Source organism: Sprattus sprattus, assembly GCF_963457725.1.
Source record: "Sprattus sprattus genome assembly, chromosome: 1".
NCBI classification, from domain to species: Eukaryota; Metazoa; Chordata; class Actinopteri; order Clupeiformes; family Clupeidae; genus Sprattus; species Sprattus sprattus.
Genome location: NC_137920.1, coordinates 41,628,801 through 41,644,115, shown reverse-complemented (window position 1 = coordinate 41,644,115; position 15,315 = coordinate 41,628,801). Strand labels below are relative to the sequence as shown.

The window sequence follows — 15,315 nt, the reverse complement described above, 5'->3', positions numbered from 1 at the left end:
TTGGTGAGAAGCAGATAACTATTGGTGCGATTATTCATAAATGGAAGCAACACCAAACAACTGTCACCCGCTCTAGGTCTGGGGATCTATGCAAGATATCCCCTCGTGCGGAATCAGTGATCATTCGAAAGGTGCAGAATAACCCCAGAACTATACAGGGGGAGCTTGTGAATGATCTCAAGGCAGCTGGGACCAGAGTCACCAAGAAAACCATTGGCAACACACCACGCCGTAATTTTTTGAAGTACTGCAGCACTCGCAAGGTCCCCCTGCTCAAGGAAGCGCATGTACAGGGCCATCTGAAGTTTACCATTGCACACTTGAATGATTCTAGGGAGGATTGGGAGACAGAATGTGGTCAGATGATGCCAAAATCAAGCTCTTTGGCATCAACTCGACTTGCCGTGTTTGACAGGGGGGGGAATGCTGAATATGACCCCAAGAGTACATCATACCCACCATCAAGCATGGAGGTGGAAACATTATGCTTTGGGGCTGTTTCTCTGCCAAGGGTACAGGACGACTCCACCGCATCAAGGGGACTATGGATGGGGCCATGTAACGTGGAATATTGGGCTTGAACCTCATTCCCTCATTCCCTCCCATTGAAAACACAACCTTAAAGATTTGGAGAGGATCTGGAAAGAGGAGTGGACCAAAATCCCTCCTGAGATGTTTGTAAACCTAGTGACCAACTACAAGAAACGTCTGACGTCTGTGCTTGCCAATAAGGGTTATTCCACCAAGTACTAAGTCATTTTTGTCAGTCAGTTTTGGGGGTTCAAATACTAATTTTTTGCATCAAATGCAAATAAAGTCATAAATGTTATAAAATGCATTTTTCTGGATTTTTTTGTTGATATTCTGTTTCTCACTGTTAATATACACCTACCATTACAATTATAGATCACACATTTATTTGCAAGTGGCCAAACTTGTGAAATCGCAAGGGGTTCAAATACTTATTTTCCCCACTGTATGCTATGTTATTTATATTACAGTTCAACTATTGAGATGTGTATGTATATATTGAGATGTGTATATTTTTACTGCTATAGAAATAACAACTAAAGAAGCACTATTTCGATAGTTTATAGATCTTCTCAGTATTTTCAAAATGCACAAGCTGTGCAAGAAAAGAGAGCGTTTATCATAGACCCATGCACATGTATGACTGGCGATTTAACTAGCGAGATTCAAAGTAACGTAGAGGCAAATCTTTTTCACACACTTCACGTAGAGCATAAACCCTTGAATACTCCATGAAATTGGTTGCGAAATGTAAAAGGTTATCGTGATTTTTATCCAGATAAACCGCAGCTCCTGGCAACTTGCGCTTGTTTGACACGTCTGACAGACCTCTGGCGTCAGAGAGCTCCCGAAACAATATGGCGGCGACGCGTTTCGCCGAGGCAACGGGCTGAAGCATTGGAGGCGGCGTCTACCTATATGATGTCTATGCTCACAACTGATCTCTAATCAAGTTTCTGTGATTTTCCTGTGTGTTAGGCTGGTTATCTGTGCATATTGGTTGTTCTGGTTATCTGTGCGTATTGGTTGTTCTGGTTATCTGTGCGTATTGGTTAGTCTGGTGTTGTTGTGCTCTTGCTCCTCCCAGTGCGCAGGAACACACAACTGTGGTGACTTCTGCACCATCAGGTGGCTTTAGAAATGCTGAACTTCTCCACCAGGGGTCTGTGTTTACCTGCTACTGCAGGACTGGTTTGCAGTTCTGTGTCGTTGCAAATAGGAAATGCTAAAGTTTCAGGTTTCAGGGTCCTTTTATCTTTTCTAATCTTGCTGACAATTGTTTAGGACATTATTCCTGTAAAGGTGAATATACCATTTCATTTCAAAACTGTATAATATCTAATGTACAGACAGAGAGACAAAAATCACATGTGCTATTTGGGCTCCTTACTAAACTTTATGAACTATAAAGGAGCACCCTGTTCTGGAATGAAACCATTAGTTCCTGACTTTTGAAACAGACATTCATATGATATGAATATGCTGTAAAAGAGAGGCCATATTACACACTGTGTGTTAGCCACATGAGACTATGTTACTCCTTTGTGTGTCTGATGGTCTGCTCCTTTTGCCTTTTTGTAATTTATTTTATCATCTTATACTTACTTTGAGTATAGAGTATGAGTATAATACATGGACCAAGTCTATAAACCATATTGCCCTGCATACTCTACATGGTCCTGGAGAATTCCCTCCATAAGACCTTCAGATGGAGTGAATATAATTCATATGAATACACATATTACTGTAACACTGATATTAACATTTTATATCAGTGCCTTAAAATGGAATTGATCATGATCACAAATGTTAACAAAGCGCCTCAAAGTAATGTTGGTGGAGAGGGGAAAAGGTAGAGGGGGAGTTACTGTTTCAGAAAGGACACAGAGGACATAGACAAGAGACCTAGAGAGAGAGAGAGAGAGAGCTAGAGAGAGAGAGAGAGGGAGAGAGAGAGAGAGGGACAGAGAGAGTGAGAGAGAGAGAGAGTGTGTATTGGCTGGATCTGAAGAATGGTGATAGATGACTGGTATAAAAGGTGAGCTTTTGGAGGGAGACAGTAAATTGTCATTCAGGACTTTGAAGAGACACGCGTTCTATCAAGGACATCGGCGTAATTTCTTCCAGGTATGGAATTATAAGGGAGCCTTAGTCTTTGAAATCAAATCAGTAGTTTACAATACGTTTAGTGATTATGGTGTGGGGGAAATGTGTATTCACATGTCTTTTTAAGTGTTAAAATACAACATACAGGCCATATAACAATAACTATAGCAACCATAGCAATAGCCACCAGCGAAATGCCAAATTGAGAAGGAAAATCAGTCTTTTAGCTTTTTATTCATGGGCCGACAGTGATAATGCAAACAAATGTCTGTTAATATGAGAATTACTCCTACTAACAGTTAACAGTCAGTTACAGTTCTTAATGGCGTACATTTTGAGAAAGTGTCTGAAGAGTTTTCAAATATGACCTTCAGAAAGATGTTTTTGTTGAATACTTGTTGGTTTGTTTGTCTAAATACTGAAATTTGCTTTTGGTTATAGGCTGCATAACACAGTATGTTATAATTTATTTAATTTTTCAAAAGTTTTTAAACTACAACCAAGTAATTAGCTGAACTCTGAAATAGGGCTGAAAAACTCAGTAAATTCATATATATATATATAAAAAAAAATATTTTAGTCATCAATTTAATTCCCCTTATAATTGCAACAGTAAGTAAGTGCCAAAGAGAAATGCACTGGCCCTGTGTGTCCTCAGATGCCCTCTCTCTGAGCCCCTCTCTCTCCCTCTAATCTCTTGACCTCACCACTTACAGCACTGTCTCTCCTCCTCTCTGTTAACATGAATCTGTGTGGGGGTTTGGTGGGTATCCATCTTTTCCCTGAAGACCTTTCTCCCTGGAAGTGCCAGGAGAATCACAACAGAGCTACTGTTACTGAAACGCAGCCTCTGTGACCTTCCCTATTGGGTTTGTTTTTCTTCAAGGCGTCTTTTGTGCTACTCAATTCTCCAAGGATCTACCTGACAGAAATGTAATCCGAAAAACATCATGCTTTCCAAATCAGAATGATATAAATCAACGCCTCAAAGTGTTTCAGTTTAACTTGTATGGGTATTAATTTGAGCAAACTTTGTTTCTATGAAATGTCACCATCTGAAGTGATTTCAAATTATATCCGATCAAATCCTCTATTGTTAACACCTTTTGTTTGTGAACTGATCTGCCAGGGGTCACCTTGCAGAGTGAATATTCACAGGTCCCAGATAAGTTAGGAAAATTAAAGGTAAAACACTGACACAGAAATGAAAACAAATGGCCTCACACAACAATATTTTCTATCCATGGTAAAAGATGGCTGACTTTGACCTGGTTCTGAGCTGTTGGGGCCCAGTGGAGGCGGACTACAACACGCACGGAGGAGTGGTGCTGTCACGGTAAACAAACAATCATGTCTCTCAACCTCAACCTAATCATCATATCCTGAATTGAGAAAGTTTTCTGAGTTTAAATGTGAATTGTTCTAGGGGACCATGGCTTAGTTGTAATATCTCTGAGGCAATCTATATACTGTAACCGACACCCCACCCCGTCAGTGTCACCATGTCACATTGTCTCTCCTTATCTCCAGGTTATTCAAGGAACATCCTGATACGCTGAAGCTTTTTCCTAAATTTGCTGGCATTGCTGCGGGTGATCTGGCGGGCAACGCAGCTGTCGCTGCCCACGGCGCCACCGTGCTGAAGAAGTTGGGCGAGCTGCTGAAGGCCAAAGGTGGCCACGCCGACATCCTCAAACCCTTGGCAACCACTCATGCTCAGAAACACAAAATTGGGCTGAAGAACTTCGAGGTCAGAGAGCAACTTTACAAAATATGTTTGTCATTACTGTGACTGTGTGTGTGTGTGTGTGTGTGTGTGTGTGTGTGTGTGTGTGTGTGTGTGTGTGTGTGTGTGTGTGTGTGTGTGTGTGTGTGTGTGAGTGTGTGTGTGTTTGTGTGTGTGTGTGTGTGTGTGTGTGTGTGTGTGTGTGTGTGTGTGTGTGTGTGTGTGTGTGTGTGTGTGTGTGTTTGTGTGTTTGTGTCCTCTAACTCCTCTCTCCTGTTTTCATGCTTTTAGCTGATCACTGAGGTGATCGTGAAAGTGATGGCTGAAAAGGCTGGGTTGGACGCCGCTGGCCAGGATGCCTTGAGAAAAGTCATGGGAGTTGTCATCAATGACATTGACGGCTACTACAAAGAGTTGGGCTTCGCTGGATGAACTCCTGAAGCCAGACCACCCCAGTACCCAACTGGCAGCAGTGTACTATTTGGGGTTGATACATATAATACATAATACATTATCAACATTTATGTGATATTTGAAATGCAGCTGGGGATTATCATTACAAACAGTACTAACAACTCATGTCTACGAGATTTGGAGAGAGAAATCATTCAACCAGAACAGCTGGTATGACGTTTATCCATCACATTTAACTTCAAATATATTCTGCCCATCATATCTGACACTACTCTTTGCTATGTGATGCTGGAGTAGGAATATGTGACTAAATTAGTTTTGATGACTTTTTCCAAATAAACATTTAATAACAACCATGAACAAGAATAGCCATCTGTTTTCTGTTTTCTGTTATCATTTCAAACTTCTCTTTCTAACCTTCTAAGGTTATTTCAGGCAATGAAGGAAATATTGGGTTTAAAATATATATATATTATTTGTGGAAAACAAACTGCAACTATAATTGCAACAATTTCAAATGCAACTGGAATGTGTGAGTGTTTCATTATGCATATTACAACTATTTGCCAAATTTGCCAAATGTACAAAATAGAATTTCTGTTTTCTATTTTCTAATTTAATGTTTAACACACTTACAGTGTATTGGTGGTATTAAAAATATTCTTAATGTATTCAATAACCTGCTTCAATTGTCTCTGTATTTAAGAGCACAGGCCTCTCCTTCCTTGTTCCTGATTAACTCCTAAACTGGCTCTGATCCTAGCCTTCCAGTCTACCCTGGCCGCAGAGTGGTAGTCGTATGCCTCATCATTGCTAACCCATGATCAGGGCCGCCGCCCACCAAAGATTTATATATATAAACACACAATTATTAGTATTACTATTATTTTTATCAATTTTAGAGAGGGATTGGTAATTCAATTATGAATTATGAAAAAAATGAAATTTGCATTTATTTTGTGGAACTGTAGCCTATAACCAACATAACAATGTACCAACATACCAAAAACAAGAAGCCTACACACGTAAGGCAATGCACAAAAAACATCAACCATGAAATATTATATAATTACCATCAATTACTTCAACTAAGGCTTGAAAAATGTTGCCAGCGGTAGCCAAGGTCAGCCTATAAAATGTGCAACTCTCCCGTACTTAAAACATCTGCCTGTCGCTCTCTCTAGGTGGGTTTCCATACAGCTCGTTCGCATTAGCTATGCACATTCACGCTGATTCGCACAAACCAAATGCGCATCAGCGACCTTTTCAAATCACTTGAGTCCTTCGTCTAATTTGGAGGAAGAGTTTTGTGTAGGCTATAATGTATATCCTCTCCGCAGTGTTATCAATATCAATGATTTAGCTATTGAGCTTTTTACTTTAATAGCTGCTAGAAGGAGAAGGCGAGCAAATCATTTGACATATTTTACGCACTCAGATAGTAGCGAATTCCATACCCACACAGACCTCCGTACATCTGTGAACGAGCGCGGTGTAGGCAGTATTTTAAAAATGTCAAAATATGATCATTTTTATTATTAAGCAGCCCCTTCTGCCCATTGCACACACGCGGCCCTCCCCATGATTACGTTTGATTTCTCTAGTTTGGCACTTCAAGCTGCCACCAAAATATCAACTTGGCACAGCCAACTACATGTAAGATTCTAAAAATTATTGTCTACAAAAACATAAGATAAATTATGTGAATAATAACTGCATAGTCACAAACCGTTCGTGAGTGTGGCTAGCCCTCTCTGGGGTACGTGTTAGATCGGATCCGCTCTGAGGTGTGATTACCACAGGGGGAACTGAGAGGCTGAGGAGACCCATTTGCCCTGATTGCCCTTTCAAGATAGTTTTATCTGTAGCCGACTGTTCCGCTTTCACATTCTCTCTCTCATTTGTGAAGCAGATGGCTATTCTTGTCTATCACCAACTCTGACCTCACTTGGCTGCTACTGCTGCTCTCTCCAGCAAGTTCAACTATTGGTCAGTCCTCCCACACCCGTGTCATATCCATTGCCTTATGAATCGAGAAATCATATTAGCATCTACTGTTAGTCTCACCCTCGAGAAAGTTGCTCTTTCATGGTCCCAATACAAAACCAGCTACACACATTTTGACTGCGAATCAGATGCTAACAATGTCATTAGCTGTAGGAAGTGGACAGAAGGTGGAATTGATCTGGGCATAAAATGCAAACTATCCTTTTAATGTCAACCATATATCAGTTTAAAATTATCTCTCTTATGCCAAGCCCATTACTTCATTAATGAAAGAGTTCTCTATCCAGAGTATAAGATTCCGATTCACATGCACAACGAGGTCATTCACTTTTCAGCGAAGGTATTTGTTGGCCAGTTTCCGCGCTTCTTTTGGACATCCCAGACTAATTCCTTATCGGCGTGGACGTGACTCCACACAGCACTCTGCTGCTGTGGCTCTCCTCCAGCTACCTCTGTCCCCATTTTAGCTATTGGTTACACTACTTTACAAAATTAGATCACGTAGAACACAATGAACATATTTATGTATCTCTATATATAGAGGATGTTTTTGCCAGATCTTTAGTGATGATAAAGGTTTTGCATCTTTCAAATTTCTGTTTCAAGTAATATTTGGCCATACAAGCACCGACTGCCCATGCCTAATAATAGCCCATCTATGAGACGTGTAAGCAGACCCTATGACACCCTCTTCATCCCTCTCTTCATGCTACCAGACCAGTCCCGATGTCCTCACATCTCCCAAAGATTTCTGAATGACTGTTTTCCATTTCTCCATATGCTTCTGTCTCACGTTTGTCTACCCTCTACCCCCCACACATTAGTCCCACTCTCTGTCTCAACATGCCAATGACGTGCAGAAACCACAAGCCAGGATGAAACAGGGGAAAGTGAGTATAAAAGGTCAAGTGACCAATGCCACCTTGAGACCTGATTGCTGTCATGATTCTGCCCTGCATGACCCTTAGCTGGGGAGGCTGTGCACAGAGCTGTGCACCCACTCAAACGTCAACGTTAATTTGTACCTGATGACTAAATACATAGTTTATGTAGCCCCAGTAAACGGTTAATTTGCCTTGCACAGTACATGCTATGAGATTAGGAATCACTACTACTCCTCTGAGGCAAGGCACATTCATTTTTTTAACACATTCATACACATTGGTCATTCAAAGTGCTTTACAAATGCACAGGTAAAAGGACATAGACAAGGTGCTAGACTTGACTAGCTGCAGGTCTAGACTCAAAACCCAACTGTTGCTTTTCTTTTGTTCTTGTATGGCTTTGTGCTCTCTCTTTCAATTTGAATCTTTAATTTTTATAGATTCCTCTAACTGTTTTAATGCACTTGGAGCAGCGTTGATGTAATCAGTAATCAGTTCAATAGAGGAGCAGCTAAAAGCTGCTTTTCCAAGTTTAGTTGTGACAGTACGTATTTCCAACATATTTCTCCCCAGTGATCTGAGGGGTCTAGCAGGTGCATATTGCTGAAACATAGGTATTTTGGTCTTGCCCCATTTAGTGAATTATAAACAAGCAGCAGTGCTTTATAGTCAACTAACATCACACTCCAATTCAAACTGACCTGTAAAATAAAGTGTTTTAGAGAGAAAAACAATAAAAGTTACAAATATTTAAATAAGGTAGGCCTACAACGCACGCCAAGGAGGATGAAAACATATTTGGGAGTAGCTCTGACTGTGTTTATCTTTTAGAACCACGGAGAGGGAACCATAGAGCAAGAGCCTGAATAGAGTCTGTGATTAGAGTTTGGGTCAAGAATAGAGCCTAAAAATAGGCCCGCCATGAGCCCGAGCAGGGATGGATAAACGAACAGGCCCAGGCCCAGGGGCCCATGAGGGAAGGTTCCGTAGGAAAAGCAGACCTTGCTTTCTCAAATTTTTCAAACATATGGATGTCAAAATGTCACAAAATGAATGCGACAGTGATGAAGGATAATACTTTTTTTGGATTATCCAAGACCCCTTATGCTATATATTCCCTCAAAATGGCAAATTTGTCTCTGTCTTGGTTTTCATAATTTTTAAGGGGAAATCCTCAGTAGCTATCTATAACACAATTATATGCTTATGGTATATTCTCTATACATTTACATTACATTTAGTCATTTAGCAGACATTTTTATCCAAAGCGCCTTACAAGGATGTACTGTATACTATTTTACACTGATGGCACACTGCACATCAGGAGCAATTAGGGGTTCAGTGTCTTGCTCAAGGACACCTTCACAGGGAATCGAACTAGCAACCTTCTGATTACCGACTTCTCTACCTCCTGTACCACTGTCGCCCCTATAGAACCTATTAAAAAGCCGATTCAAATAAATGAATCATTTCTTATTTAATTTGTTATTTTTGTCATATACTGATATGCAATGATGATTGCTGGGTAATATGTATCTTGTACGCCAATGTCAAGTCTCTATTGGATCATGTGACGAGACGATACGATAGCTAGTTTAGGCGCAGAATCTGAACGTCAAGACCTACAAGCTGACTGAGCACAGCCAAAGGCACCGAACAACGCCTTTCAAACATAAAAGTGGTGATGCATGATATGCTCTTTCAATGGACAGGATAGCCAGCCCACTCAGCCTCTCCTGCCTCATGTTGCTCAGGTAGGTCTTAATCAGTTTCAATTAGGAAAAGAATCACTCGGCTGTTGCCCTGTCACATTTAATGTCAGAAACAATAGCAGGGCAGTTCACCGAAGATGGATGTTATGGAGTAAACTTTGACCTGTTTACTTTCTCAATACAATAGCCAAAGTATGTTATTCGCCCCTAAATCTAAGAAATTGTTGTTAAGATATATATACACGCCTTATGGTGTTTGTGTGTGCGTGCGTGTTTTGCGAGCGCACAATGTGTTTTTTCACAAAGGGGGGCGGGGGGGCCTTAAACAGGTCCAGGCCAAGGGGCCCGTGGTTTCTTAAATCCGTCCATGAGCCCGAGGCATCACTCAGTTTGACTTTAGAATTGGTGCAGTAGGAATGGAGAGTACGCAGGGATAAAAGTACCCCGGCAGTGCACTGTGCGGGATGTCCGGCGTGCAGAATAACCATATTAGCAAATCAGAAGTAGATTGGGCAGGTCTTGGGAAAATGTGCTTTCACCACCGACTTTTCTATATCGCTCTGCCTATGCTACGTGGATGTCAAAGAAGAGATACCTTCACTCCGAAGGAGAGTAAGTTCAAGAATCCTTGGGAAGATGCCCTCCTAGTTGATAAAGGATTGAAAAATAAATGGCGCTGGGCATGGATAGAAAAGCTAGGGAATGACAGTAAGCCTTTTGGTAGCTGGTGTAAGAAGTATAGAGAAGCAGGTGCTTGATTCTGCACTTTGTGCTCAAAAAAGTGCTTCCACGTCATGAGTTAGACTCCGCTCATAGAGCAGCTGTTCGTGCTTTCCAACACACAACGCTTTTACCGTGAGCAACAACCACAGCTGATCTACCGGCATCAATAACTGACCTTGTATGTGCCCTGAAAAAATCTGTCTACCAGGCTTGACCAACCCCTGGTGAATTTATTCCAAAAAAATTGCTGAAGACAAAATTGCTTTGACTTAACTGTCAATATCCAATCAGCATGCCAGCTATTTTAACACACGGCATGACACCAGAGTTTAAAAGACGTTTTCGGGAAAGCTCAAAAACGGCATGTTTTCCTTAAATGTCGACGAAGCCACCAACAAGAACATGGACACTGTCCTCGTTCGTTTTTTTGATGAAGATGACAACGTAATAAAAACGCAACACTTGCCAGGCAGGAACATGAATATAGCCAATGCCTCAGCACTTATCCTAGATTAAAAGATGTATATTCTTCTTTACGATTATTTCTTTTGAACAAAGTAATTATGGAAATGTTGCAATATAAAACTACAGTCTACAGTTCACTGTTGCACTTTAACGTTTTAAAAAGTGAATCACTGTCCTTTTTCACTGTCCTTTTTCAAAGTGAATCACTGTCCTTTTTCATATCCTCAATTAAATGGTTGCAAATCAAATCTTCTTCCACTGACTGAATTTCACATACCCTTATAACATGTCACCTTGTGTTTGTAGGTCATCTTGAAATCTTCTAAGGACAAAGCTTAGCAGCAAAACTTGATAGCCTATCAAAAGATATCGTAAATATGTGTAAGTACCATAGTGAGGTGGAGTTCTAGTTCTGACCTTTCTTGGTATTGCAGTTTCAAAAGTCCCACCATAATCTGCAATAATTCATTTCTAAATGTTTTTTGTTTTAGTTTAGACCTCGCCACAGCACGACAATATTAAAAGGTCACTTTTTCAAACATTTAGAGAGAAATTAATGTAAATTCAATAACTTTTCCAAGGATAATTTTTGGCAGTAAAATAAATGTAATGTAAATGTTTGACCTGTTTACTTTAAATGTTATATATAAATGTAAATGTTAAATGTAAACGTAAATGTTAAATATAAATGTTTAATGTTATATATAAATGTTAAATATAAGTGTTAAATGTAAATGTTAAATGTAAATACAAATATCAAGTGCTAAATGTATATGTTAAATGTGTGTATATGTTAAATGTAAATGTATATGGTAAATGTAAATGTAATGTTCATTCTGCATGTCAGATTTGACGACAGAACATTACAATATTTACGGTAATTCAGTCACGGGAGTACCTTGCGGGCAAAGAGAACAGCTGAACAGCGAAGATGTCGACCCAGTGGACATCTTCGAGCAGCGCAGCCTACTCAATTACGATCGCCATCAAACACAGATCATTTCACAATAGCCAGACAGAGATATCTAGAAAAATTAATTTTGGGAACTTGTGATCCCTTTACAGCACCCGCTGATATTTTCATTTCAATAGCGTTGTCGAAGTCCCTGCCTGAGCTCCAGTTTGGAGATATTTACATTAAATAGAAAATCTGTCCCCCTACACACCTCAAAAACTGAAAGCCTACAAAAGCACAGATAGTAATTTAATTTTCAGAAGGGGGTGGGTTCATTACAATGTCGTCCGGAAGGTGAAAAAAAAAAAAAAACATTTCCATTATCAGAGCAAAGATGATTGCCATTGAATAGTTGGCTACCAGCTAGCGAGCTACATGCTGTTAGCGGGCAGCCTTTATCCTACCCAACGCTATCATTTGACACAATTTCCTGGTTAAAGCAGCACAACGGATCAATAGCTATTCGCTAAAGGTATGCTAGCAGTTAAAACTAACGAAATCTCTTGAAATGTGCTGACTTTGACATTATAACAAACTAGTTACTCAACGACTGTCCTTACACAGTCAAACATCAAGCAAGTGCAACACAAGACCAAGCAAGACGGCAAATAAGCTACTTACTAGATCGGCAGAAAGTAAACAAGTCAGAGCGGCGGGCTGCGGCAGGCAAAACTACAGAACGCAGTTATATGCCTATGGACCCTGCTATGCCAATGGCATGGAGGCAATTCTCCATATTAAAAGTCATTGTAGTGCCCCAATTTTTTTTAAGCTGTTATTTTAAGGTTAAACTGCTTATCCTAACCCTAATCCTGAAGTATAATTGTTGCATAATGGGGCTTTAACACAAGTACAACCACCTGGTCTGGCGAGTGTGCCAACTGAAATTATGTTCCCATATATTTTCTACTGCCATTGTAGTATTACCAGTTGAATGACGAAATACAGAAGCCTAGCCTACTAGCTTAGGTAGGCTACTTGTCGCAACCTCACAGCAGAAGCCTGATAATGAAATTGTAATCGTGTTGATGCTTTGTTTTTTGACTTTATTTCTTGATCTATTCCCCTTTTAAGTTAGCCTGACGATGTCATACTCATAATTCTAGCCAGAATATGAGTCTGATACTGACCCATTGGGCTGTGATTATGGGGCGTGTTTCAACAACCCAGGAAAAAAAATGCCTCTTCGCTCAATTGGATACCTACAACCAATCAGAGCAACATAGTATGACCATCTGATACATTAAGACTTTTACCGGATACCGTAGGAAGGACGGCAAAAACATATTTTCGATCGACAAATGCCTTGATCGCGTTTCTCTGTTCCTCTTTCAAAATGAATGCGCTGTCAATATCTGTGAGATATGCCTGCTCACGTACTTATTAGCAGCAAGGCTAGCTAGCTACTATGTGTTTCAATGGATTTTTTGTCTAAGCGTTAGCAATAACCTATCAATAATGGTCTAGAGCGCTTCAGTTAATACCTACAGTCCTCGTCAACATTTGTGTTGCACATACGCAACTAACCAATGTAGACATAGAAAAGTCGTGTAGATAGCTTAAATCACATAAAATATGTCCCACTAAGCTCCTGAGACGCCGCCATCTTGGTACGATTTCTAATCTATCTATCTAATCAACTCAAGCGTTAGTTGGTCATCTGTCCGTCACCGTATAAAGCCCGCCCTGACAATTTGATGGTACGACAGAATCCTGACTTCTGATACTCTCTCCCCAACTGCACAAAGCCAGACCGAACTTCCCAGACCAAACATTTTGTGGGCGGGGTTTGGGCTGGTATCCAGGCTACTTTTAGATAGTTATTCTGATAAATGAGGCGACCAAAACAGGGTTACTGCTTTTATTGCAAGCTCCAAAGAAAAGGCTACTTTACTGCTTGTCTAAGAAAAGTTGACCCAGAATCAGCTGGCAGGTGAGCGGTTTTTAATGCGATCAAAACACAATCCGGGCTCGTCTCCTCGCTGATTTGAACAGCCAACCGAGCAACAACTGTCTGGCATTTTACTACCTTAGTCAGACCATTTTAAAGCGGAGATATTAAATAATCTTGAATGAAAGATTCCTTTATAATCCTTTATGAGTCAGTTCCTTTATAAATCGCAGTGGTAGACAGGTGTGCAGTGTATTTCTTGCCCGCAAGCTATCTGACATGACGTGAAAACTATGAAAGCCGGTTCGGTCTTCAAGTCTGACATTTAACATTTACATATACATTTAACATTTAGATTTACATTTATATATAACATTAAACATTTACGTCTATATTTAACATTTACATATAACATTTACATTTAATAGTAACATTTAGATGAAAGATTAATTTTACTTAACAACTTTGTGTTACTGCCAAAAATTATCCTTGGAAATGTTATTGCATGAATTTCTCTCTAAATGTTTGAAAAAGTGACATATGAATATTGTAGTGCTTTTTTCCCCATGTTATAATGCTAAATGTGCCAAAACTGAGCAGGATTTTAGAACGTGCAACATTTTACAAACGGCGCCCCATAGGTTTGTTCCAGTTGCATACAGCATAACAGCTACATTTTGCTTCACAGTGTTTAGTTTGGTTATATTCTTTAGACATATCATAGACGTAAACCATTTAGTGATTTATGAACTAGTAGCAGCACGTAAGGGATAACGGCCGACGAGCTGTGCAGTTCTACTAAATGAATGGACGCTGCGGGGCAAAGAACTCCACAACGCGCAGCCCCATTAACTTTGTAGAACTGCACAGCTCGGAGGCCGTTATCCCGCTTATCTCCCGTTTACAACATCCAAAACATTTTATTATTATTATTTAGAATCTTTATGAAATTTAATATGCATAATAACCTGATGAATTCTTGATTTGAAGCCTAGTGCTACCGTTAGAGAAAGTAGTGAGAAAGTAGTGCGTGGAACTGTTCTTATCATATGACCTTTAGTTTCCCCGGGCATTGCTGCAAAGTGACACTCATGAGCTCACCTCTGTAAACGGACAGTGCGGGCACATGATGGCAGCACTCCGATCCCATCAAATTCTCTCCATGGGGTCTCCATGGGGGGTTAACTGCTCTATCTCAAAGCACATGGCAGTGACCAATCTAGATCTTGGCCGCGTCAGTTCAAATCAAATGCGGAATGTTTACATCTGCTACCGTTGATTATACAGTAAATACGTTGTAAAATGAAACAAAAACACACCACAGTTAAAGTTGTATTAGTATTGATTGATTCACATCGATATGAATGGATTACATGACTAACAACTGGTGGAAAGTAATATGAAAATATTTGTTCACTGAATTAGCGTTCTGTCCCAAACAGTTGCGTTCCAGTTTCAAAGTTTCAGTTTCGCTTTCAGTATTTCAACGTGAATGAGAGGGAGCACAAGAACTGAGCGTCTAGCAGCGTTTATCATATCATATACATTATATATGATGCATGTATATGTCTGTGGGCATGATCTCAAGCACGTGCAAAAGTTGTTGTTGTCCAATTTGAATCAGATTCAGGACTCAAGTCGGACACAATGAATCTAGTTCTGGGGAGACACATGTGTCCAATATCCAATTTAAATCGGACTGAAATCGGAAATTGGACACATGTGTCCACACTGACGGACACAGGTGTTGTTCATAAGGTTTTACTATTTACAGTTGAACTCCACGTTTCCGTTGATGGTGAAGTTGGACAGAGCAACAGGGAGGTCAAGTTTGGTAATTTTGGTCGAAAGGCTCACAATCGAGCCGGCTAGTTAGCCGTGTGAGCTACTATCTGTTTCAA

The 15,315-nt window shown here is 40.2% G+C and overlaps 1 protein-coding gene across 1 annotated transcript; it reads left to right on the top strand.

The window, feature by feature from the left end:
* Positions 1–2,582: 2,582 nt before the first annotated feature.
* mb (myoglobin) lies at positions 2,583–5,450 on the top strand. Its single transcript, XM_080849747.1, has 4 exons — positions 2,583–2,658; positions 3,891–3,973; positions 4,168–4,387; positions 4,655–5,450. Exons 2-4 carry the CDS (start codon positions 3,891–3,893, stop codon positions 4,793–4,795), a joined length of 444 nt encoding a protein of 147 aa, XP_080705873.1. The 5' UTR covers positions 2,583–2,658; the 3' UTR covers positions 4,796–5,450.
* The last annotated feature ends 9,865 nt before the right edge of the window (positions 5,451–15,315 follow it).